A 27,455-nucleotide genomic window follows, 5' to 3' on the forward strand; every position below is an offset into this window, starting at 1 on the left:
CACGCTATTGCATTCTTGGGCATGTCGGGTGCACGCCCACAAGCAGAGGTGAAAATCTTGCCCATGATATTTTTATTCTCAGGTAATGTGACGTCAAATGGGGTAACCCTCCTGCAGTTTCCATAGCCAACCCAGCTTGTATAATCCCAGTGAATTCTAGGTACTAGTAACATGTCTGATTGGAAGTTTACTATTTTTGGTGGAATGCAAAGATTGGGGTGGGGAAGGTAAGAAAACTTGAATGCTGTACAATTTATACCAAAAGTACCCAAATTATTCCTACATAAAATGTATACAAATAACCCACCATAAAATACAAAATTGCTGTTTCTATGTATCCATTTATTTTACTTTATGGCTACAAGTTGTCAAATATCTGTAAAGTGAAGCAACTGTTTTCAGTTCCATTCGAAACACATATTAAATTTTTTTTAAAAATTACTATTAATATTTACAAACTTCATTCAGTATTCATGACTATTCTTTCCATTGCAAATATTTACAAGATTCTGCTTTTGTCTTTGAAATAGTATATTTTCTCAACGTCTTTTTAAGAACATGTTCATAAATGCATCTCATCAACACCCAGTTAAGATGCCTTTGTCTCCAAGTATGCACACATTCCAGTAAAAATTTTAGTCACTTAAATTTATAATTTTCTTTTCTGATAATTACAGTATCACTGGAATTAACGTGCAAAATGTCAAAACCTTTATCCTTTGAAAATTGATTCATGTAATTTATTCTAACTTGTTGGCACAATCCTAGCCTCAAGTGAAAGGTTGCTGCTGTCAGCTTTCCCTTGTAGCAGAAGTAGGATAGGATACGAGGCATTTTACCCTGCTAAAATCCTGTTCAAGAGGCACTATCGGACAGGTAAGCTGAACTTAAGAAAATGTGATGACCTGCCAACAGCTCAACCATCAGGTTATTAGGTTTCGATACTGGTGTTGTTCTTGACATCCATGTTAGGTGTTTTGCATCTAGTATTTCTCTCTCACATACAAAGCAGATAAATTTGCTGTGATACCAAACAGTTTACCACAGAAATCCCCAAGATGAGCGATGAATCTTAAGTTTTGACGCAATTAATTATTTTCTGTAAAATGTCCCAAAGAAATAGGTATACTTAATTTACAAGACAATTAACTGTATTTTTTTGTCCTACTGACCAGCACATACTGAAGTTACAAAGTTTTTTGTGATTATTTTAGACCTTGCTTGCATGGGCTTTGAAGAACTTTGTCATGTTTGGCACTTATATGTTATAATAGGGCTTTCACATTTTAATGAGTATGCTAAACAGACTTTAACACAATATGAGACTCAAAAATCCCATTTCTATGTTGCTATCAAGGAACAATATAACAGCGCTTGACGTTAACAAACAAGTACACAAATTCATTTATTGTAAACGGTAAATATCCATTGAATGAGGTTTATTACATCTAAATCTACAGTGAATAATTTAGCAAGTTCTACATTTCCTATTCATTTATATGTGACAACTTTAGTGTGTGATTTATCAACATAGTGTTAACATTTGAAAAGGCAATTCAGCCCATTAAACATTTTCCTTCCAGCCAACTGTAAACCCTGCACTGTCATGGATTTTCCCCAAACAAGTTGTGTGATGAGAATAACAAGTAAGCCAACACCCACCCCTGAAAGGTCATCAATGGGGGCAAGACTAGGGTAAGAGTTGATGTAGTATTGGCACTAGAATGAGGAAAAGTGGGGCCCACCTGAGGCCCAAGTTCTCAAAGATTGGAAGGGATTTTTTTTTTAAAAAATGGGAAGCACATTTCTTATCTGCAGCCATGACTCACTGCTTCTTTTTCTGGAAGTATGCATGAATGGATGGGAAAGGAAAACGGGTTTAGCTTTCACATTGGAAAGTCTGCTGACTCTCACAGGCTCACATGTGAATAATGATCACTTTGGTAAGGTATCAGGGATGTCTCCTGCCTGTGGAATAACACCCCAGAAAGAGAATCAATTCCTTCAGAAAAGGGGAACTGGGAAAATTAGAATGAGAGAAAAATAAATTTGTTTAAAAATCTTGTGGCAGAATAGACCTACCCCTACTGAAAAAAAACACCAGTATTCCACAATGTACCTTGGTTAAGTTGTTAAGATAAGATCTAAGCATAGTTAAGCAGATGGCATTTAACTGCCTGGAAGATCATTTTGAGGATACCATAAAGCTTATGTTACTGGTTTTTTTCAAATGTTGCATTTGTGGATAAGAAACATTAATTTGTCTAGAATTTGAATTGAATTCTGATATTCAGATTTCAAAAATATGATATTGAGTAATAATCACTGTCATTCTCAGATCATGTTGGCTTTTTGCACCAAAACTCACGTAGCAACTTTTGCAGGAAATTCAGTTGGAGAACAATAGTTTAGAATTATGTACAATATTATATTTGTATGATATTCCTATGCCAACCATTCTAACCGCTTAAAATAAAGGATGAGGCTTCTGTTTCTGACAGTAGAAAGAGGATTATCACATTGCTATAATAACAAATAGTTTCAAGGTGAATGAGTTTTTCACTCAAAGAAACCATGTAATTTGCATTTTATAAATCGATCACAAATACAAATTGGGAAAATTTGCATTTGCTCTAAATTGACTGAGTGTGCAGAGAAGTGATTTTTTTTTTCTGTATTGCTGAAAAAAGACATTTTGTCAAAGCTTTTCATTTTACACTCATCGGGACAATCGCAAGAATACCAATGTCAGGGGAACAACTTTATACTATATGAGAAGCGAGTGCTGATTGGTTGGCAAGTGGACTCTGATTGGTAGATGTTGCCATGGAGAATGCACCAGTTAATGGTGACTGACAGTTAACTGCCAAGCATTGTTTGAAATTTAAACCAGGCAGCTTGACTCTGATTGGTCAAGGCATTGCCCTGAGGAATGAGTCAGCAAATGGCTATCATTTATTTTGTTTAGCTGAAACAGGCGCAATGTGTGTACATGTTCTTTCTGTCTGCAAAGAACAGAGCCCTGTGTATTAATATATGTAGCTTCCAGCATATGCAAATGTGTCACACTGCGAGCTTGACTAACAATCTTAAATTGGTTGTCAGCATAAAATTTAGCACATTGATGATTATTTAGCAAATGTTGTCCAATCACAGAATCACATCTAATGTTGGACACTGTGTTTTGAGTTCTGGAAGCACGGGCTGGTTGGGTACAGTCTGTACTTTGCCCGTTGCAAACAGCAGAAGGGACATGCTGTTTGATACGATCCGCCAGTCTTTGGGATTTACAGCCTCCAAACCTAGCATCACACTGGCACTGAAATTCATACACAACACTACTCACTTGTGTGATAGGCAGAGCATCTTTTTGCCTTGATGGCAGCATCTTGTTAGTGCCGTATACCACTTGTGTTGCTACTGCAACTGCAAAGACACACATCACAGCTGTTTCAGCTAAACAAAATAAGTGATAGCCATTTGCTGGTTCATTCCTCAGGGCAATGCCTTGACCAATCAGAGTCAAGCTGCCTAGTTTAAATTTGAAACAGTTCTTGGAAGTTAACTGTCAGTCACCATTAACTGGCATTCCCCATGGCAATGCTTCTACCAATCAGAGTCCACTTGCCAATCAATCAGCATTCTCTTCTCTTCAATATAAAGTTGTTGTTTCTCCTGACATCGGTATTCTTGTGATTGTCCTGATGAGTGCAAGATGAAAAGCTTCGACAACAGGTCTTTCTTCAGCAGCACTCAAGTTCTGTACTACCAAATGACAATTTTTTTCAATTCTGTTTGCCGTTCATCTCCAGTTCTACTTCAGTTATGCACACTCAAGGATCGATACAATAAAAAGCTAATGAGTCACAAGTAGCAACTGGAAGTGGCACTTCATTTAGGATTGTTAATACAGTAACCTTCACCCACTGGGGTTGCATATTGTCAAACTAAGGCTACGATCCTGTTTAATTTCCATTTATTAATACTAATGGAATTTGTAAAAATCATGCAACATACGCCTGCAATTTCCTACAATGTCCTCTGGGCAAGTAAGGCTTCATGCTGGGAATCTGCATTCGTTAAGTTTACTGTCAAGGTTCTCTGAAATGAATAGCAGATAGAACCTTAATCATCGCACCACAACTACCTTTCACAGGAATGATAAGCTGCAGAGCTCATCTAAAGATAAGCTTACAATTTATAGTGAGAACCGTATCCAAACAAAATGGATGCATACAAAGAAAATTCTGTGCATTGCCTATTGCACTCTGCAGGTTCTTCTAATCTTAAGATTTACTGGTAGGTTCAGCCCCCTGTTCATGGTCACTGGCATTGTTTGGTTCCAAGGCAGCCTTTTCTGCAGGTTCGGAAGTTTGGCGACAATAGCATATAAAACAAACAAAACGGACGCAAGCTAATAATCCTTCAGAAATGCTGGAGGTGAAAAGTTTTTTACATGGGTGGCAGAACTGGTAAAACACAAGCATAAAAAATATTGCAATACAATACCCTATTAACAACTGTATGACCAACAAAGGAGCACATACATAGGTATACACATCAGTTTTGTAGATGTACCATAAGAGAATAAGAGCAGCATTTTCAATGAATCTTAACATATAGTACACAGCTAGTCTGTACCAATTCTGGGATTTATTAATTAAATCAGGATCGTTTAGCTTGAGCTGAACTGCTGACCAACAGAACATATTAACGCCAGCATAAAGAAATGTAAGGCAACACAATACTATTGTTGTACCTACTCTGGTAAATGTTTTTTCTATGTTCTCAGGGAAAGGTGATTTACTATTCCAGAATAATATCCACGGATACAAAAAAAATGTTAAAAGGTTCAAGAGAACCACTGGAAGGATCCATATCTGCAACACAGAGCTGAAAAGGACCAAAACAACAACTCTGGTGGCAATCTCAAAGCTTCGCCATAGAAATATGCAGATGTAGGCCGCAGGCTTCACATGTACCTCGTATTCATCATACTTGATTTTGATAGCAAGGATATTGCACCGCAAGGCTCCATATACAATGGTAAGCAGAGAAATGACCATGAGTACTCCTGAAAATGAAACAGGGCTTGTAGTATTTTTTTATACAAGAAAGTAGTGTCAAAACAAAGCAAAAATGGTCATGATAATCAATGTTCATATAAATGCATTAAATTATAAACCAGTCACATAATTTAGTAGCCAAGTGAACGGTGGCATTGAATGGTAGAGTGGTATAAATGCGAGGAAAAATGCATTTAGGTTGTTTTTCTGAGATTCCCCCAGTCCTTCTTCAGAAGTTATGATGGACAATTAGGAGAATCGCTATGGAAATTCACCCCTAGATATAAAATAAAGTGTGGCAGCATGAATTGAAAATTCATTAAAGTTCAGAAAACAGAAATTAAAGGTGAATAGATTTTTTTTTGGACTGGATGGATATGTAAAGAGTGGCATCCTTCAGGGGTCAGCCCTTGTTCTTCTCCATATTTATCCTGGACTTGGGAGTGCAATATCAAAATTGACAGGTAACACAGAAATAGTGGATGCAGTAAACTGGGAAGAGGGCTGCATTGGTTTCAGGAGGACACAGACTAGCAGGACAACTAGTAGATAGTGTACATAGATATCAGATAAAAGTTAATGCAGAAAAATGTGAGATGGTACATTACCGAGTGAAGAATAACGTTAGGAAATATACTCTAAATGGTAATACTTAAATATAAAAAGTAACAGAAAGTCTTGGGGGTTCAGATACATCTTTCAAACTTGATCAAAATAAAAACATTCAGGATCCTAAGGTCAGTATAGAGAGGTGTCAAATGCAAAAGCAAAGAATTCATTCTAAAGCCTATACAAATTATTGATTAGACTACAGTTTGAATATTCTGTCCAATTTGGCTAAGGTGTCAAGGCCATGGAGGGGGAGGAGGGAAGGTTCACTAAGCTGATGCCAGGGCTGAGAAGCTTTAGTAATGAACCAAGAAACTGGAGCCGTTCTCATTAGACCAAATTAGAAGGGTTAAAAAAAGTTCTGAAATAGAGAGTTAGGCCGGGAATTTCCAGCCCTGCCGCGGGTGGGACTCACCGCGGGTGGGACTCACCGCGGGTGGGACTCACCACGGGTGAGGCAGCGCCCCAGCCAGAATTCCATTGACTTGTGGCCGGACCGGAAGATCCCGGCGGTGGGCGGGTGTGGAAAATCCCACCCTTAGAAGCCGTTTTGGCAAGGTAAATTGAACTGAGAAACCAGCATGTGCAAATGAATTTCTAGGCCTATGATCCTATTGTTGGGGTGTGGGCTGTCAGCAAGGGAGCAAGCTGAAATAAGGGGTATAATTAGGGCGACACTTTAACAAAATTAATATGAAACTGTTACAAAATAATAGCAATTAACCTGGGACAATGAATAAAAGATGCAAATAAATATTGCAAATGCAAAACACTGCAGATGCTGGAAATCTGAAATAAAAACAGAAAATACTGAAACGCTCAGCAAATCTGGCAACATTTGTGGAGAGAGAAACAGAGTTAACTCAGGTTGATGCTAAAGAGCCTCTGAAGTAGCTAGGATGTGGCCTTAATATGTGATACTGGACTAGCGCAAGATACCTTGGACAGGATTTTTGGGTCCTCGGGCGGGCGTGGTCGGCAGGCCCGGGAGCGGCCGGGAAACGGTCCGCCACCCGCAATCGGCCCCCAACCAGAGTGCAGGCCAATTAACAGGCAGCCAGCGTGAAAGGCGCGCTGAGAAGCTGAGTGCTGCTGGGGTGGGGGCGGGAGGACTGTGAGTGCTAAAGTCTGTGCATGCGCTGGGGAGCTGCCTCAGGGAGCTGAACAATTTTAAAATCAAAAATAAAGATTTTTAAAACCCGGAAAAAAATGTCCTGACATAGGACTCACAACACAAGCAGAATAAAATTCTGCCCAAAAATGTTTATTTTTTATTTAATTATGGAAACCTTATCCTGCCCATGGATGAGGTTTCCTAAAAAATCCAAAGGCTGCCTGGCCGATTCGCCTGCCTATTGAATGGGCAGCGAACAATAGCTTTTAATTAATACATTAATGGTCTTAATAAGCCTCTTTATTGTCGGCGGGTGCGCTGCCGACTCTCGCATACGCCTGCTGGCCGAAATATTGTGCGAGTGCACAATGATGTCGGGACGCTCGCCCAACGTCATCGCGCGCTATTTTACGTCCGATCAGGTCGGGCGTGGGACATAAAATCCTGCTCCTTGTTTAAGTAGCTGGAGTGAGGAACGACCACCTGGATCCTGGTTAAACAGCTGACTGTCACTTAAAATGATTGCTAGCACTCAGTAAGGAGCCAGCATGGTATTTTGATGGCTAGCACTTCAACTAACGCCTTCTCCTACGTGTTTTGGAGTAACTAAAGTGTTAATGTGTATTTCATGTGCTATTTAAGGGCTACATGCCATTTCACGTTATTTGCTGCTGAAGCTTTGAAGTGGATCTCTGAAACACAGCAGGAGACTTTTTGGGTATACTTTGTCAAGGCACCATTTTTTCTAGAAATCTTCACTTCAAAAGAGTAAGTGCTGTGCTACACCATCTTACTGGGCACCTTATAGAAGTCACCAGGAGAAAAGGAGTACTTGGTCATGGGCATCTTGCTAGGTGTTCCCCTTGGGCTGGGTGAGGAATGGGAGGAGGACATGGTGCCAGCAGAGCAGCGCCAGCTACTGCAGCAGAGAGGAACAGGAAGATGAGACAGGCAAAGTGGTGTTCTTCCCCTCTTTGAATACAGGGCATCCCTCCTCTCCTGGACGGAACCAGCAAGACCTCCAGTGCTGCAACCAAGAACCTGTGTGCCCTCTCCCTTCCCTCCTGAGCTATCCTGCAGTGTGCTGCTGTGTGCTAGCCACAGCACTCCACACTTTCAGTGGAAGTGAGTGTGAGGAATTCACATATATTACTGCGTGAAAATTGTGTCTAATCAGCACTTATGAGGGAAACTTGCAGGCTTGGGTGTAGCACCTCCAGGCAAGTTCAAATTAAGGTCATCAGCAATTAGGAGCAAAATTACAGGCTAAATCCAGATTTTCAAACCGGTTTGTCTTATTGGTACTGCACCCATTTTGCATCTGTTTACATCCTCTTGCAAAAATAACTCCTTTTTATTTATTTATAAGGAGATTATTCCAGTCACATAAATATTAAAAGAACTGCATTGGTTCTTTTGAGCACATTGGTGATGTTGCTATCCCTGATGATCAGAGTAATTCTTTGACAATAATAGACTATAGTGTCATTACAAAAATTAAAAGAAAAACTTAGCAGCAGATTCAACAGAAGTAATGCTGATGCCTGGATATAATGGTGATCTAATAATGGACCTTCATCCAATTAGTCTAGATTAACTCAAGCCCAGATCCCAATGATGTTGCACTCGCTTAAGTAACTTTAGGTAAACATACAATTCTAGCAGGACAAAAATACGTACCTCTACCTGGTGTTACAAGCTGTTCTTTTACACTAACATAGAGCTGGAGGGTAAGTTGCGGTGCAGAGCCTATGAAAGCCTGAATCACTGAAGTCCGGTTAAACGCAGATCTGTGCGTGAACATTTTGCCTTCTGCTTGACCCACTTCCTTCTCAATTTCTTCAGAGTAACCATTTTTTCGCATCTGCCTCTTTCTGGTAATACTGACATAAGGTTCTTCAACTCTACCAACATTTAGGTAAATGCACAATGCTTCAAGACACCTAAAGGTATTAAACAGAAAGGAGCATGAAATAAGTATTGTGAAATTTTGTTTAATTAGTGTATCACTTTAAGGTGCCAAATATGTTCTAATTAATACAAACAAAAAATGTTGGACATACTCCACAGGTCAGGTAGCTTCTGCAGAGACAAATAGAGTTAACGTTTTAGGTTGAGATGACTTTTCATCAGAACTGTTTTTGATGAGAGGCCATCGCAACATGAAACGTTAACTCTGTTTTACTCCTCAGATGCTGCCTGACCTGTTGAGCATTTCCAGCATTTTTTGTTTTTGTTTCAGATTTCCAGCATTACTGTTCTAATAAATACTGTGGCTGGCAGGAAGAAACCATTTCAAGCTCAGCTGCTGAATAATCAGTGATACTGAGTTCTGATACTCTTTCGAGTTATCAACAGTCACAGATTGCAACTCTTTTCGAGTACAATCACAGTTCTTGGTTTCCGGGAGTGGGACATGAACCCATAGCCCTCTGATTCAAAGGCGAGGGTGCTATGAACTGAGCCACAGCTGACCCCATTTCCTTACTGACCAAATGACTGTTTATAAAAGGGTGCTTTCTCCAGCAGACTGTCACAAGCCTTTTCATTCCTGCCACTCCGCTAACAATACAGCAGTTTCAAGAGCACTTACCAGTGTCACCTCTAATCCATTTTGTGTGTGCTGTCCCTGAAGGCTGCCCCAAGTACTCCATAAACACATTTTTAGCTGACAAGTGGGGACAAACACGACAACTGCCTCAAGAACATGACTGGTGCCCCCCTTGCACATTCCTATTACATTAAAATTGGTTTCTACCATCTTACTCTACTTCTCTTAGTTAATGTCTGTATACCAGCTGAAGAAATGTGTGAGTTCACTTTGTTAAATTAAGTTATGTATGTGAATGTCGGAATTGTGGGAATTAAAGGGGTGATTCTATGATCTTATGGTAACATGATCTTATCATGTTGATGATAAATCTACATGGTTATAGCCCCAATTCTCTGGCCAAGCTTTCTGCAAGTGAAGTGTCCTAATGGAAATGAGGGATCATGGGATCTCATCCATATATAGATATTTTTTCAGGTTATTCAATCTTAGATTATAAAGAGCCTTAAAACAATTTCAAAATAGAAGCATTACTAGAAATTAACTTGTGCACATGTTTGTTTTCTATTATTAAATCTTCATGCCATTTCTTGTGTGAAGTCCAGTGCCTGTATTTAGCATTAAACATTATTTTAATTTTATATTATTCAATCTACAATTTTACAACAGCATTAATATAAATTGATTGATCGATTTTAAATGAAAAATGGCTCCACTATTGGTGTCTTATTTTTGTGCCAGCTCACTTAGATCTCTCTCACTTTTCAGGTACCATGCTGCAACAGGGCATTGGCGACCATGGACGTCCATGTGTTGGGCCATGGTTATGCTTGGCGAGGTGTTGCAGTGGTTTGCCATTGTCTCCTGCAGGTTCTGCCTGACCAGGAGACTCTCCCACTCTTACCACCTGCCATAGGTGTATTGGAAGGATTTACAAGTTGATACTCAACTTATGAACACACCTTCCTTGGCCACCAGGTCCTAGACTAGGACTTGAGTCTGGAGCTCCTGACGCAGAGGGAGGGGCGCTACCCACTGCTCCACAAGACCTCCATATCACTTAGATTTAGTTCTCATGAACTAAGTTACATTTTCCCAACAGTTATCAATGTTATTTCACTATGTGATCACAATTTGCCAAAAAAAAATGTCTGTGAGTGCTCCTGTGTATTCACTAGTTGGTTACTAGGGTAAATACTTAATTAGAACATGTATTTGTTAGAATTATTTTTCTCTTTATTCTTTCATGGGATGTGGGTGTCGCTGGCAAGGCCAGCATTTGTAGTCCATCTCTAATTGCCCTTGAACTGAGTGGCTTGTAGGCCATTTCAGAGGGCAGCAAAGAGTCAACTACATCAGTGTAAGTCTGGATCCAGACTATGTGAGGATGGCAGATTTCTTCCCCAATGGGAATTAGTGAAACAGATGGGTTTTAACAACAATCGATGATAGTTTCATGGTTGCCATTACTGAGACTAAGGGCAGAATCTTCCAGTGCAGGGGGAAAAATGACGCGCGATGACATCGGGCATGGGTCCCGATGTCACTGCGCGCCATTACGATGTTTTGGAGGGCGGGCGCTATGACTTCTGAGGCGCGCCCGCCATTAATTAACAGGCCACTTAAGGTCCTTGAGGCGGTAATGCACAACGATTTTTCTCAGCCCGTGCAATTTTCAGAGCATCGCATGGGTGCAACGGGCAGGCAGGTAGGCCACATTTTTAAAAACCTCATCCACGTTTGGGATAAGAGGGATGGGTGTGCTTGTGAATGCCAGTAGTCATTTACTTTAGAAACTTACTGCTACTTGCTTGTGTGAACAGGAGAACTTCAAATCTCTTAAGAGCTGCTTTTACAGGATTAACAGGCTTCAGGTCAGGACCCTGAAGGAAACATCATTCTTGGAGCCTTGCACGTTTCAGGAAGCCTTCCCTTACCCTGGGAATGGGAATTGTGCTCTCCACTGGAGGCACCTCCTCTGTGGGGGAAGAGAGGGCCAGAAGGGGGAGGAGGCCAGGAGTCCATATGCAGCCTCCAGGGAAGCCATCTTTCAGAGGACAGGCACAGGCACAAGGGGTGCAGGGCCAGCAGGAAGTACAAGGTGGAAGGGGCTGCAGAAGATGCCACTATCCTGCTGCCAGGATTTACAGGCAGCGAAGCAGCTACCTCAATATGTCTGAGGTGCAGTGCCGAAGGAGGCTCCGTCTCTCAAGGGAGACAGTGACCTCCATCCGTCAGATAATAGGCCCTGAGATCAGCTCCAATTGTGTGGGTGGACACCCCATGCCAGTGGCGTTGAGGGTCACAGTTACCCTCAACTTCTATGCCTCCGGCTTTTTCCAGGGGTTGGTGGGTGATCTTTGCAGAGTCTCCCAATCAACTGTCCACAGTTGTGTTAAATTGGTGACATACGCTCTGTTCAGGCATGCATTGACTTTCATTCACTACCGCTCGGATGAGGCCAGCCAGACAGAGCGAGCCAGAGGCTTTGCAATGACTGCTGGCTTCCCCCGTGTCCAGGGTGCAATAGACTGTACACATGTAGCCATCAAGGCGCCAGCAGGTGAACCTGGTGCCTTCGTCAACAGGGCTTCCACTCCATGAACGTGCAGATAGTGTGTGACCACAGGATGCTGATTCTACAGGTCTGTGCAAGGTACCCAGGCAGCTCCCATGAAGCCTACATCCTCAGACACTCCCAGGTGCCGAGGCTCTTCAGTGCTCCAGCCCGGCTGGATGGATGGCTGCTGGGTGACAAGGGCTACCCCCTCAGAAAGTGGCTCATGATGTCCCTCCGCCACCCAAGAACAGAAGCTGAGCATAGGTACAGTAGGAGCCATGCCTCCACAAGGGCTGTGGTGGAGAGAGCCATCGGTCTTGTCAAGATGCGCTTCCGATGCCTGGAGCGTTCAGGGGACGCACTCCAGTACCCCCCAGATCGTGTGTTGCTGATAGTGGCTGTGATCTTCACAATCTGGTGCTGGAAAAGAGGGACGCAGTGGAGGAAGATGATGTAGATGCAGTTGCTCTGGCGGCAGACAATGAGTCCAGTAGTGAGTCTGAGGATGAGCACGCTCAGGAGAACACTGAGGGGATAGTGCTGAACTGGGCAACCTCTAGGGAGGCAGGGACACCTGGGAGGCTTTAATCCAACGATCCTTCAGTTAGCCCACCGCAGATGGACCTCCAACACTTGCCAGGGCTGTAGGCTCCATACTCGATACCTGACAGCAACATCTGCCTGGTTAGGAATATTAACTATGTGCCTTGTCAATAAAGCTCAATGACAAATAAATCAACCATACACCTGCAGAACTAATGATGCACCCAGAGGCTTGTTAAGAACTAAAATATTTAATGATTGCATACTAGAATATAGAAAGAAAAGTGCATTAAAAGGTGTTGAGCAGCACACTTAATGAAAAGCCACTGATACAGGGGCAAAAGAAAACCACCAGTGAGAAGCCCATGTTGTGCCTAAGGTGATTTACGTTTACGTTTACGGGTGCTCCGTCCAGGTGCTCCCCCCTCACTGGCACCAGCTTTGGAGACAGCCCGCTCACTCTGCTGTCCTGTTGGCCTTGATGACCTTGGCGGGCGTCCTCTGGCCCGTGGAGCCTGTGCTGGCCCCGCCTGGGAGGGAGTGGCCAGTGCCACGGCTGGCATCTCCCCAGTCGCCGCAGCTTTATCAGATGCCACAGCCACTGGCAGAAGGGCGGAGGAGCTGCTGCCCTCATCTGGAGCGCCCTGAGAGGAGCCCGCAGAGGCGACAGGCAGCTCGTGTGCCAATGTGAGGTCGCTTCGGACCTCTCTGCTCACCATTGATGGGTGGGCACCTAGCTGGGATACTGGGTGCCCAGTCCATCTCCCACACAGACACTGAGCAGCTGAGGTCAATGCTACTGTGAGGGCTTGCATGTCCGAGTGCTTCCCCAGGAAACCCTGATTGATCTCCTGGAGAAGCCTCTCCATGAGAGTCGCCACTCTCTCCATGAAGGAGGCAGTGCACTCGGACATGAGGGTCATTGCATTGCTCATGCTCCACACGGACTCCTCCATCACAGAGACCATGGCACGCATTCCCTCATGTATCTCCGCTAGATCCTCCCGCACTCCCTGCTGGACTTCCAGCATCTGCTGCCTCAGGGATCACTCCAGAGGCCCATCATCAGCCACCGACTGAGCATGTTCCTGGTCCCTAGCAGTCCTCCGACTGACAGCACCCCGGGCACTCTGTCTCCACCTGTACCTCAAGCGAGTGTGAAGTGCCCTCACCACTGTGCACCGGGACACCAGCCAACGATCTTATCCCCACCGAGGTGCCGGTATCTGCGCCGCTGCCTACCTGGCTGAGAGGGTGTGATGCTGGTACGTTTATATCTTCTGGGCCCTCAGGGGTCAGCGGCGGTCCCTCTGCCTCCTGAGTGTGGGTGTGCTCCGGAGAGGCTGAAAGGAAGAAGAAGGACATTTGATTAGTTGAAGTCGTTACATTGTTAATGTGCAGGCCTGGCACCCGGATCAGGATGCGCTCCTCCTTCCATTATCAATGGGAAACCCATGATGGATGCTGAAATCTATATACAGTCTACAGTGGAATATTTGCACTGACAGACATTGTGATCTCAGTGCACGGCACTCTTACTTCCCACTGGCACCCCAACCTCACCGTGGCCAGTAAACCTGGGTGCATGGTGTCTCTCCAGCTCGAGAGCCTCCTGCTCGTATCTGGTCAGTATGAATAGGTGGCCCTGCCCTCCGCCAGTCCACATCCGTTCTGCATTATTGTGGGCTGTCTTCTCCTGAAAGGAGAGAGGAGCATTGATTAGTCCATCCTGTACCTGCATTGCCATTGCAGCCTTGCCACCCCCGCCTGAGTGAAACATTCCAGGGCTCATCCGATTCGTGACCCTGGAGCCACCATACACTCACTCCAAGCAGCCAGGGCTCACCCCCTTGCCCAGTTGCTGCCTCCATTACATTTGCCACTCACACTGTAAGACCTTCCAAACCAAGGAAGCACTACCACCTAGAAGGACAAGGGCAGCAGATGGATGGCTGCCCCGTCACCTGGAAGTTCCCCTCCCAGTCAGTCAGCAGCCTGATTTTGAAATGTTTTAGCATTCCACCACTGAGCCTAGATCCAGATCCTGGAGCTCACCCCCAAAACAGCACTGTGGATATACATGCACCACATGCAGCGGATACAGAAGGCAGCTCACCACCACCACCAGGGGCAACTAGGCATGGGCAATAAATGCTGACGGCCACATGAGAAGGCCGTGAATGGATGAATGCAATAACAAAATTTTGAGTTGGGGGGGGCCAACCTAACTGCTGTTAAGTGACCCATGCCAACAAGGTACTTGCCCTTTCTGATCGCAAGAGGCCATTGAACTGTTTGTGGCACTGCACCCAGGTGCGTCTCACCACATTGTGGGAGTTGACCCATACTGCCACCTCCTCCCAGGCACGTTTCGTCATGTGGTGTGTGTGTGTGGGGGGGGGGGGGTGCCTCCTCCTCCTGTCCCTTGGCACTATGATGTTGCGGCATGCTGCCACCTCAGCGACGAGGGCAGCGAGTCACTCATCCAAAAATCTCAGGGCACGCTGCCCTGCCGACCTGCCCTCCCGCCTGGCCTGCTCTCCGAGAGCGCTCTCGGACATCCTCCTGTGCGACATCAGTGGCAGCCTTTGGAAGGCTGCCTGCGCCGTTTTTAAACAGGCCGCCCTGTCGCCATTGGACCCGGCTGTCATTGGACTCCCGCCGCCGCCCACCTGTGCCCGCTCCCAAACAGCCTGCCCGCCATAGGAAAAATTCTACCCTAAGGTTATGCTCCGTGTTATTAACTGAATTTAAATTCCACCAGCTGCCATGGTGGAATTTTAGCCTGCATCACCAGAGCATTAGCCTGGGCCTTTGAATTACTAGTCCAGTCACATTACCATTATCTCAACATGTCCTCAATTGGAATGTGACAAAAGAGTGTGGGGGAAGACTGGAGACTTGGGTCAGGATGGGACAGGGAGGAGCCTCTAATCGGAATCAGTAGACGATCAAGAGCACCATATATCTCAAATGTAAGAACATGTTCCTTTGTGTTGTGATAGCTGCACTAATCACAACCCCAACAGTCAAAACAAGTGATGTAAGGGGGCCAGAAGACCGAACCCTGAGCAACAGGGACATTGTGTCAACCCTATAACTGAGCAATAAGATGGTGGGTGTAAGCCAATGATTAGTCTGATAAAATTCTTGTTTTGAATTATAGAAAGGGGTATCAGAGGGAGTCTTGGCCAGACAGGAGGCATAGAAGACAGCAGAGAGAACTTAGGGAATTTGAGAGACACTCAGAGGATAAACCAGGGGTTCAGGCCAGAGGGTGCAGGTACTTGTTGCTGCAACAACTGTCCAAGGCATAAACAGGGTAATATAACTCTCAATTATACCTTGTAAACTACTCTCAGATACTGTAATAGGAGCATAGGAACAGAAGGCCATTCAGCCCATCAAGTCTGTTCTGCCATTCAATACAATAATGGCTGATTGAACACGTCAATGCCTCTTACCCACACTATCCCCATAACCCTTTACATTAATGTTAATCAGATATCTATCAATCTCTGCCTTAAACATACTCAATGACTGAGCTTTCACAGCCCTCTGGGGTAGGGAATTCCAAAGATTCACAACCCTCTGAGTAAAGAAATTTCTCCTCATCTTATTCCAAGTGGCTTCCTCCTTGTTTTGAAATTGAGTCCCCTGGTTCTAGACTCCCCAACCAGGGGAAACATCTTACCTGCTTCTACCCTGTCTATTCCTTTAAGTATTTTGTAGGTTTCAATGATATCACCTTTCATTCTTTGCAACTCTAGAGAATACAGGCCCTCTTTCCCTAAACTCTCTTCATAAGACAGTCCTGCCATCCTCAGAACAAGTCTGGTGAACCTTTGTTGCACTCCCTCTGTGGAACAATATCATTTCTGAGGTAAGGGGACCAAAACTGCACACAGTACTCCAGGTGCGGTCCAACCAAGCTGCTATACAATTGAAGCAAGACTTCACTACTCATGTACTCAAATCCTCTTGAGATAAAGGCTAACATTCCATTAGCCTTCCTAACTGCCTGCTCCACCTGCATGTTAGCTTTCAGTGACTTATGGCCAAGGACACCCAGGTCCCTTTGTACATCTACACTTTCTAATCTCTTACCATTTAGGAAACACTCTGCACATCTGTTCTTTCTGCCAAAGTGGATGACCTCACATTTTTCCACGTTATATTCCATCTGCCATGTTCTTGCCCACTCACTAAGTCTGTCCAAATCCTCCTGTAGCCGCTTTACTTCCTCACAACACACAATCCCGTTTAGCTTTGTATCATCCACAAACTTGGAAATATTACATTTGGTCCCCACATCCAAATCATTGATATATATTGTGAACAGTTGGGGCCCAAGTACTGATCCTTGCAGCACCCCACTAGTCACAGCCTGCCAAAGCAAGAATGACCTGTTTATTCCAATTCTCTGTTTTCTGCCTGTTAGCCAATCCTTAATCCATGCCAGTACATTGCCTCCTGTCCCACATGCTTTTATTTTGCTAATCAACCTCCTGTGGATGACTTTATCAAAAGCCTTCTGAAAATCCAAGTATACTATGTCCATTGACTCTCCTTTATCAATTTTGTTAGTAACATCCTCAAAATACTCCAACAAGTTCGTCAAATATGATTTCCCATTCGCAAATCCATGCTGACTATACCCAATCAGATCATGATTATCCAAGTATCCATTTATCACATCCTTAATAATAGATTCTAGCATTTTCCATATTACTGATGTTAAGCTAACAGGTAATTCCCTCTCTGAAGAAGTATTGTTCTGTTCTCCGACAGGATTTCCGCCTGTCTCTTCTGCCCTGCTCACCTTCATTGCTTTCCATTTCTCTCCTGGTGTTTGACAAGGTGTTTACTAAAACCCGCTTTCACAGCCATATCTCCTTTCTCAGTGACTGTCTCCATCTCCGACTCACCCCACGTGGATTTCAACTGAAATTCCATCCCTCTTGTTTCGAACCCACCCAGGATTACAGGTATCTCCGGGACATAAAACGTTTCTCGGACTGCTGTTCCCGTCGCATTCTGAGATCCACACTCAGTGCCATGCGCCGCCATATGAACACACTCGACCTCTCCCTCCAGCAGCACCGCCGCACCCTTTTTCAAAGCTGCGCGTGCCCCCAGTTTCATTTTATTCTTCGCCTCATCCGTCGCCTCAACAAGAAACTTTTTCTCTTTCTCTCAAGTGCTAAGGAACGCAAGCTCCAACAACTCATCGACACCAACACCCATCTGGGACCCTCCACCCCTGCTTGTCCCTCCGTCCCCACCCCATCTTCCAATCCCAGCCCCAGCCGCGTATTCACTATACCCCCTGACCTTCCCCTCTCCGATGCTGAACGTTCAGTGCTCAGCAAAGGATTTAGCTTCATATCCTTACACCCTCATCTCAATGAATTTCGGGCTCGGCATGATGCTGAACTCTTCTTCCGCCGTCTTCGTCTCCATGCTCACTTCTTTGGGCAGGAGTCCTCTCCCCGTTCAACGGATCCTTTTACCCACCTCCAATATTCTCCCTCCACCTGGACCCCTCCCTCTGGATTCTTACCTTCTCTTGATCTTTTCATTGAGAACTGTCGGCGTGACATTAGCCGTCTCAATTCCTCTGCTCCTCTCACACATTCTAATCTGTCTCTCTCTGAACTCACTGCACTCCGTTCTCTCAGGTCCAACCCCAACATTGTCATCAAACCCGCTGACAAGGGTGGTACTGTTGTTGTCTGGCGCATTGACCTCTACCTCGCGGAGGCTGAGCGTCAACTCGCAGACACTTCCTCCTACCTCTCCCTGGACCATGACCCCCCACAGAACATCAAGCCATTGTTTCCAGGGCTGTCACTGACCTCATCTCCTCTGGAGATCTTCCTCCCACAGCTTCCAACTTGATAGTCGCCCAACCTCGGACGGCCCGCTTCTACCTCCTACCCAAAATCCACAAACAGAACTGTCCTGGCAGACCGATCGTGTCAGCCTGTTCCTGCCCCACGGAACTCATTTCTCGTTATCTTGACTCCCTTCTCTCTCCCCTTGTCCAGGCCCTTCCCACCTACATCCGTGATTCCTCTGACACCTTACGTCACATCAACAATTTCCAGTTCCCTGGCCCCAACCGCTTCCTCTTCACCATGGATGTTCAATCCCTCTACACCTCCATCCCCCACCAGGATGGTCTGAGGGCCCTTAGCTTCTTCCTTGAACAGAGGCCCCAACAATCCCCATCCACCACTACTCTCCTCCGTCTGGCTGAACTTGTTCTCACACTGAACAATTTCTCCTTTAACTCCTCTCACTTCCTCCAAATAAAAGGTGTGGCTATGGGTACCCGCATGGGCCCCAGCTATGCCTGTCTCTTTATGGGGTATGTGGAACATTCCTTGTTCCAGTCCTACTCCGGCCCCCTCCCACAACTCTTTCTCCGGTACATCGATGATTACTTCGGTGCTGCTTCATGCTCTTGTCGGGACCTGGAAAAATTTATTAATTTTGCTTCCAATCTCCACCCCTCCATCATTTTCACATGGTCCATCTCTGACACTTCTCTTCCCTTCCTTGACCTCTCTGTCTCAATTTCTGATGATAGACTGTCCACCAATATCCATTACAAGCCTACCGACTCCCACAGCTACCTCGACTACAGCTCCTCACACCCTGCTTCCTGTAAGGACTCCATCCCATTCTCTCAGTTCCTTCGCCTCCGTCGCATCTGTTCTGATGACGCTACCTTCAAAAACAGCTCCTCTGACATGTCCTCCTTCTTCCTTAACCGAGGTTTTCCATCCACGGTCGTTGACAGGGCCCTCAACCGTGTCCGGCCCATATCCCGCGCATCCGCCCTCACGCCTTCTCCTCCTTCCCAGAAACATGATAGGGTCCCCCTTGTCCTCACTTATCACCCCACCAGCCTCCGCATTCAAAGGATCATCCTCCGCCATTTCCGCCAACTCCAGCATGATGCCACCACCAAACACATCTTCCCTTCACCCCCCCTGGCGGCATTCCGTAGGGATCGTTCCCTCCGGGACACCCTGGTCCACTCCTCCATCACCCCCTACTCCTCAACCCCCACCTATGGCACCTCCCCATGCCCACGCAGAAGATGCAACACCTACCCCTTCACTTCCTCTCTCCTCACCGTCCAAGGGCCCAAACACTCCTTTCAAGTGAAGCAGCATTTCACTTGCATTTCCCCCAACTTAGTCTACTGCATTCGTTGCTCCCAATGCGGTCTCCTCTACATTGGAGAGACCAAACGCAAACTGGGCGACCGCTTTGCAGAACACCTGCGGTCTGTCCGCAAGAAAGACCCAAACCTCCCTGTCGCTTGCCATTTTAACACTCCACCCTGTTCTCTTGCCCACATGTCTGTCCTTGGCTTGCTGCATTGTTCCAGTGAAGCCCAACGCAAACTGGAGGAACAGCACCTCATCTTCCAACTAGGCACTTTACAGCCTTCCGGGCTGAATATTGAATTCAACAACTTTATATCTTAAACTCCCCCTCCCCCCATCCCCACCCCGTTTCTCCCCCCTCCCTTTTTTTTCAATAATTTATATAAATTCTTCTTTTCCCACCTATTTCCATTATTTTTAAATCTAAAACTAAAACTTTGTTAGTCTTTCCACCCCCACTAGAGCTATACCTTGAGTATCCTGCCTTCCATTCTTAATTAGCACTTTTCTTAGATAATATCACCACCTTCAACACCTCCTTGATCCTTTTGTCTGTGACATCTTTTGATTATCTGCTCCTATCACTGCTTGCTTATCTCCACAATCATCCCACCCTCAACTTCTCTCTCCCCCCGCCCCCCCACCTTAAACCAGCTTATATTTCACCTTTCTCCTAACTATACTCAGTTCTGCCAAAAGGGTCATGAAGACTCGAAACGTTAACTGATTTCTTCTCCACCGATGCTGCCAGACCTGCTGAGTTTTTCCAGGTAATTCTGTTTTTGTTTTGGATTTCCAGCATCCGCAGTAGCTTTTAGCTTTTTGTTTTTAGGTCTGTAGTTCCCTGTTTTCTTTCTCCCTCCCTTCTTAAATAGTGGGGTGACATTTGCTACCTTCCATTCTTCAGGAACCATTCCAGAATCTATAGAATTTTGGAAAATGATCACCAAGCATTCGCTATCTCTATAGCAAGCTATTTCAGCACTCTGGGATGCAGAATATAAGGTCATGGGGACTTATCAACTTTCAGTCCCATTAATTTCTCCAATACAACCTTCTTATTTCTACTCATGTCCTTCGACTCCTCATTCTCTCTAGTCCCTTGGATCTTGAAATCTGGGAGATTTCTTGTATCTTCCTCAGTGAATACAGACACCAAGTAATCATTTAGCTTCTCTGCCATTTCTCTATTCCCCATTATGAATTGTCCTTACTCTGCTTGTAATGGACCCACATTTATCTTTGCCAAATGCTTCTTTTTTACATACCTATAGAAGCTTTTACAGTCCGTCTTTATGTTTTTTGCTAGGTTGCATTCACATTCTATTCTCCCTTTCTTTGCCAGTTTCTTGGTCTTCCTTTGCTGTATTCTGAATACCTCCCAATCCTCAGGTTTACTACTTACTTCTGGCAACTTTATAAGCCTTTTCTTTTAATCTTATACAATCCTTAACTTCCTTCTAGTAAGGGGATAAACTAGCCATGATTAACCAGGGAAGCTAAGGATAGTATCAAATTGAAAGAAAAAACATTCAATATGGCATTCATTTTTGAAAGGGCAGTGAAATATCTTTGCAATTTTTTGGAAACCTCATCCATGGGCGGGAGGAGGTTTCCAAAATCAAATAGAAATGAAATACAAACTTTAATTTTTAATTAAAAACATGTCCCTGCTCTTGTGACAGAGTCACATGAGGGGACGTTTCATTAAATTTTTCTGTTGTTTAATAATCTTTCCAATATATTCTTCATCTCGAGGCAGCTCGGTGCCTCAGGAAGATTATTCAGCGCTCTTTCACGCGCATGCCTGGAGTTCGCGTTTGGTCTGCTCGCCCTCCTCCCACTGCCCAACAGGCAGTGCTCAGTGCTGCTGCTCGCGTCTCAAGAAATCACGGTGTGCTGTCGATCGTGGGCAGCGGTCGGCTTCCCAAACGCTCCTGCCTTCCCCCACCAATCCCGCACGGCAAGTGCAAAATTCTGCCCATAATATGATCAAGCAAAGTCAACATGGCTTCATGAAGGGGAAATCATGCCAGGTAAATTTATTAGAATTCTCTGAGGAGGTAACAAGCAGGATAGATAAAGGGGAACCAATAGATGTAATATATTTGGATTTCCAAAAGGCATTCGATAAGATCCTGCACAAAAGGCTACTTAATAAGATAAGTGCCCATGGTGTTGGGGGTAGTATATTAGCATGGATAGAGGATTGGCTAACTAGCAGAAGACAGAGAGTTGGGATAAGAGGGGCATTTTCAGAATGGCAACCTGTAACTACTGGAGTGCCACAGGGATCAGTGCTGGGGCCACAATTATTTATAATATATTACTGACTCGGATGAGGGAAGTCAATGTACTATCACCAAGTTTGCGGATGACACAAAAATAGATGGGAAGGCAAGTGGTGAAGATGACACAAGGTGTCTACAGAAGTATATAGACAGGTTAAGTGAGTGCGTAAAAACTTGCCAGATGGAATATAATGTGGGAAATGTGAGGTTATGCACTTTGGCAGGAAGAATAGAGGAGCTGAATATTATTGAAATTGAGAAAGACTGCAGAAAGCTGCAGCACAGAGGGATTTAGGGGTCCTCGTGCATGAATCATAAAAAGCTAACATATAAGTTCAGTAGGTAATATGGAAGGCAATGGAATGTTAGTCTTTATTTCAAAAGGAATGGAGTATAAAAACAGGGAAATCTTGCTAAAACTATACAAGGCACTCGTTAGACCACACCTAAAATACTCTGAACAGTTTTGGTCCCCTCATCTAAGGAAAGATATAATGGCATTGGAGGCAGTCCAGAGAAGGTTCACTTGGTTGATCCTGGGTATGGAGGAATTTTCTTATGAGGAGAGGTTGAGTAGGTTGGGCCTGTACTCATTGGAGTTTAGAAGAATGAGAGGCAACCGTATTGAAACATATAAGATTCTTAGGGGGCTTGACAGGATAGATGCTGAGAGATTGTTTCCCCCTGTGGGAGAGTCTAGGACCAGAGGGGATAATTGCTGAGTAAGGGGGTCACCCGTTTAAGACAGAGATGAGAAGGAATTTCTTCTCTCCTATGGTAGTCAATCTGTGGAATTCTTTACCACAGAGGGCTGTAGAAGCTGGGTCATTAAGTATATTCAAGGCTGAGATAGAGAGATTTTTAATCAGTAAGGGAATCAGGGTTATGGGGAAAAGGCAGGAAAGTGAAGTTGAGGATTATCAGATCAGCCATGATCTCATTGAGTGGTGGAGCAGGCTCGATGGGCCGAATGGCCTGCTTCTAAATAGACGCTTCAAGATAATTTTAAGTGTAGCACCCCCCGCCCCCCTACATTTTTCTTGAATTCCAGGGCATATGGGTTACAAAAGGAAGATTCTCAGCGAAGTGTGATTTTGATATATGCAACACTTAATACATTGGAATCGAATTAATTTGTCTGCTGTTTTATTGTTTAACATTTACGCCACGCTATTGACTATTTCAATTGGCGAAAGATGCTTTAAAATATATTTATTTAGCCAGGCTAAGAGGGTTCTACATGGCCAACAATGCTGTGCTCTCCCGATATGGTTAAACACATTTTGCACTATCTGCTCACCATTCTCTACAGCCACAATCTACTGCTGCTGCACTGAACATGGTAAAAGATTAAAAACAAAAAACTGCGGATGCTGGAAATCCAAAATAAAAACAGAAATAACTGGAAAAACTCAGCAGGTCTGGCAGCATCAGCGGAGAAGAACAAAGTTGACGTTTCGAGTCCTCATGACCCTTCAACAGAACTAAGTAAAAATAGGAGAGGGGTGAAATATAAGCTGGTTTAAGGTGGTGGGGGTGGGGCGGGGGGGGGGAGAGAAGTTTGGGGGCGGGGTGGTTGTAGGGACAAACAAGCAGTGATAGGAGCAGATAATCAAAAGATGTCACAGACAAAAGAACAAAGAGGTGTTGAAGGTGGTGATATTATCTAAAAGAATGTGCTAATTAAGAATGGATGGCAGGACACACAAGGTACAGATAGCTCTAGTGGGGGTGGGGTGAAATAAGATTAAAAGGGCATAAAAGGTGTAGATTTAAAAATAATGGAAATAGGTGGGAAAAGAAAAATCTATATAAATTATTGGAAAAAACAAAAGGGAGGGGGAAGAAACGGAAAGGGGGTGGGGATGGAGGAGGGAGTTCAAGATCTAAAGTTGTTGAACTCAATATTCAGTCCGGAAGGCTGTAAAGTGCCTAGTCGGAAGATGAGGTGCTGTTCCTCAGTTTGCGTTGAGCTTCACTGGAACAATGCAGCAAGCCAAGGACAGACATGTGGGCAAGAGAGCAGGGTGGAGTGTTAAAATGGCAAGCGACAGGGAGGTCTGGGTCATTCTTGCGAACAGACCGAAGGTTCTGCAAAGCGGTCACCCAGTTTGCGTTTGGTCTCTCCAATGTAGAGGAGACCGCATTGGGAGCAATGAATGCAGTAGACTAAGTTGGGGGAAATGCAAGTGAAATGCTGCTTCACTTGAAAGGAGTGTTTGGGCCCTTGGACGATGAGGAGAGAGGAAGTGAAGGGGCAGGTGTTGCATATTTTGCGTATGCATGGGGAGGTGCCATAGGTGGGGGTTGATGAGTAGGGGGTGATGGAGGAGTGGACCAGGGTGTCACGGAGGGAACGATCCCTACGGAATGCCGCCGGGGGGGGGTGAAGGGAAGATGTGTTTGGTGGTGGCATCATGCTGGAGTTGGCGGAAATGGCGGAGGATGATGCTTTGAATGCGGAGGCTGGTGGGGTGATGAGTAAGGACAAGGGGGACCCTATCATGTTTCTGGGAGGGAGAAGGCGTGAGGGCGGATGTGCGGGAGATGGGCCAGACACGGTTGAGAGCCCTGTCAACGACCGTGGGTGGATCTTCCTTAACCGAGGTTAACACCACTCCTCCATCACCCCCTACTCATCAACCCCCACCTACGGCACCTCCCCATGCATTCGCAAAATATGCAACACCTGCCCCTTCACTTCCTCTCTCCTCACCGTCCAAGGGCCCAAACACTCCTTTCAAGTGAAGCAGCATTTCACTTGCATTTCCCCCAACTTAGTCTACTGCATTCGTTGCTCCCAATGCGGTCTCTTCTACATTGGAGAGACCAAACGCAGACTGGGCGACCGCTTTGCAGAACCTTCGGTCTGTCCGCAAGAATGACCCAGACCTCCCTGTCGCTTGCCATTTTAACACCCCACCCTGCTCTCTTGCCCACATGTCTGTCCTTGGCTTGCTGCATTGTTCCAGTGAAGCTCAACGCAAACTGGAGGAACAGCACCTCATCTTCTGACTAGGCACTTTCCGGACTGAATATTGAGTTCAACAACTTTAGATCTTGAACTCCCTCCTCCATCCCCACCCCCTTTCCGTTTCTTCCCCCTCCCTTTTGTTTTTTCCAATAATTTATATAGATTTTTCTTTTCCCTATTTCCATTATTTTTAAATCTACACCTTTTATGCCCTTTTAGTCTTATTTCACCCTTCACCCCCCCCACCCCCACTAGAGCTATCTGTACCTTGTGTGTCCTGCCATCCATTCTTAATTAGCACATTCGTTTAGATAATATCACCACCTTCAACACCTCTTTGTTCTTTTGTCTGTGACATCTTTTGATTATCTGCTCCTATCACTGCTTGCTTGTCCCTACAACCACCCCCCAACTTCTCCCCCCCCACCCCCCCCCACCACCACCTTAAACCAGCTTATATTTCACCCCTCTCCTATTTTTACTTAGTTCTGTTGAAGGGTCATGAGGACTCAAAACGTCAACTTTGTTCTTCTCCACCGATGCTGCCAGACCTGCTGAATTTTTCCAGGTATTTCTGTTTTTGTTATGGTAAAAGTTTAACCGGGAGCATGAACGTCCCTTCCAACATGGGCAGCTCAACGAAATAAAACAGAGGGGAGTTGCATGATTAGACACGCCTGGACCGACACACAGCGATGGCTGCCTGCACCAAACGCACAACTTGCAGGTTAACACGATCAGAAACGGGGGAAATGTTGCTAAATTAGAAATTTTTCAAGGATCACTAATGAAATATCATGATTTTACATTGCTGTTTAATTTCGGCGCAAACCCCACCCCCACATCTTCCGTGGCCTTTTATAGAAATGCCTATCGTTTAATAATTCGATGGGGTTTTTTTTTTCGAATAAGCAGGTTCAGATACGCAATAAACTGATTTCATTGTGATGTTATTTGGTCTTTGATCACGCGTGGGTTGCCAATTCCTGTATGAGGGCAACGGCCTTGCTGCTCAAGCTCCATGATGTCGGGTTCCTGGAAAGCTGCGTGGAGAGCAAAGCTATGTATCCCTCGCAATATGGAAGAATGAGAACTGATCCCTGAATTCTCAGGCTACCAGTCAAGGGCGGCGGCTGCAAGGGGAACGTCCGTGTTCTGTGCCGAGCTCTAAGTTTCAGTTTGGTAATGGATCACTTTGGAACCTGATCATTGTGCAGACTCCACAACCTGTACAAATGCCCAGGTTGCACTTTCCGATTCATCAGGTCTGCTTACAGGGATGAAGGATGAACAGTGGCAAATTATTTCATCAATGGGTGATGTTGCTGTTAAAATACTTTTACCCAGAGATGATTTTCTTCCTAGTTGATGCAAACTTTAATACACAAATGAGCACACGCCCATCCCTCTAGCTGAATAGTGCTGGAAAAGCAGGATAATTTGATGCAGAGTTGATTTGTGGGTCTTAGAAGCTGTAGCAGGCTCAAAGAACTGTCCCCTGTGCGCATGTATCTACAATACCCGGCTTCAATCTCGCCATCAATCTCCAACAAGGACGATATTCCTAATCCCCCAAATGCTTGACATACATTATGTGCAGAAAGAGGACAAAGATGACCCCCTCTTTTTGCAAACATTTCCTCGGTTATAAGCAGATTTTACACCCCTGGTGTTTTGCAATATTTGCCCTGCTATTTAAATCCATTATATCTCTCAGAAGCAAAACAAAATCGGAAATGAGAACGCTGTGTTGTTAATGCACCCAAACTGCACGAAATAGCTTCGGGTTACCACCTATCAACACACCTTTTATCCAATAGCCCCCTCACTCCCCCCACCCCCAGTTTCGAAGGCAACATCTAATTCGTTACACTGTCGGTTAAAGCGGTGGTCGGGCCGAGCTCAAAACTGATATGCACAAGCGATCCCGTCTTAACATTAACCCACGTCCCCCACCCTCTCTGTTCACCACTGAGACACCCGAGGACAGGGGACGTTTGTTCCCTGAGAAATACAACCGCAGTCAGTATCGTGCACAGCATTTCGTCAAATATCCTGGCGAGATTCCTCATCCATCTCCCCATCTCCCAGTCACTTCACTGGACCCGAACAGCACCAACTGGGAGCTGCCTACCTGACGAATGGTCCCAGCTGTAAGAGATGAAGGAACAGCACCAGGGGTCTATCCCTGCTCACATCCCGGTGGATGAAGGTTAGAGTGAACTGGACCAGGATTGATGGTACCAGCACGAAGACCAGTGTCAGCCCTTGCCAGATCCTGTCCCCAGCAGATCTGTAGGTGCTGCTTAGATACAGGGCTGCCACCAGCTCAGCAGCGAAGAGAAAAACAGACACCAAGATGCCGCCCGGGGGTTTCATCCTCAACACGTTGGCTGGGTAAAAAGAGGGTAAGGGGATGGTTCAATAACCGCGAAAAAGGCTTAATGCACCCATTGCATCTGGCGCTTTGTCGCCGAACTGCTGCAGACAGAGGAGGTGGTTCGACTATTCCACTAGGGGGAGATTTAGAGCTCTCACTGTGGAGAATCTACAATCTCAGGTT

At 45.1% G+C, this 27,455-nt stretch overlaps 1 protein-coding gene across 1 annotated transcript; it reads right to left on the reverse strand.

Annotated features, from left to right (window-relative positions):
* Positions 1 to 329: 329 nt before the first annotated feature.
* xk (X-linked Kx blood group (McLeod syndrome)) lies at positions 330 to 27,271 on the reverse strand. The gene is made up of 3 exons (XM_078559773.1): positions 27,027 to 27,271; positions 8,470 to 8,732; positions 330 to 5,074 (listed from the first exon to the last, which is right to left on the reverse strand). The coding sequence occupies exons 1-3, from the start codon at positions 27,269 to 27,271 to the stop codon at positions 4,287 to 4,289; spliced, it is 1,296 nt and encodes a 431-aa protein (XP_078415899.1). The 3' UTR covers positions 330 to 4,286.
* Positions 27,272 to 27,455: the final 184 nt, after the last annotated feature.

The sequence above is a fragment of the Cetorhinus maximus genome, chromosome 16 (genome assembly GCF_964194155.1).
Source record: "Cetorhinus maximus chromosome 16, sCetMax3.hap1.1, whole genome shotgun sequence".
Taxonomy (NCBI): Eukaryota; Metazoa; Chordata; class Chondrichthyes; order Lamniformes; family Cetorhinidae; genus Cetorhinus; species Cetorhinus maximus.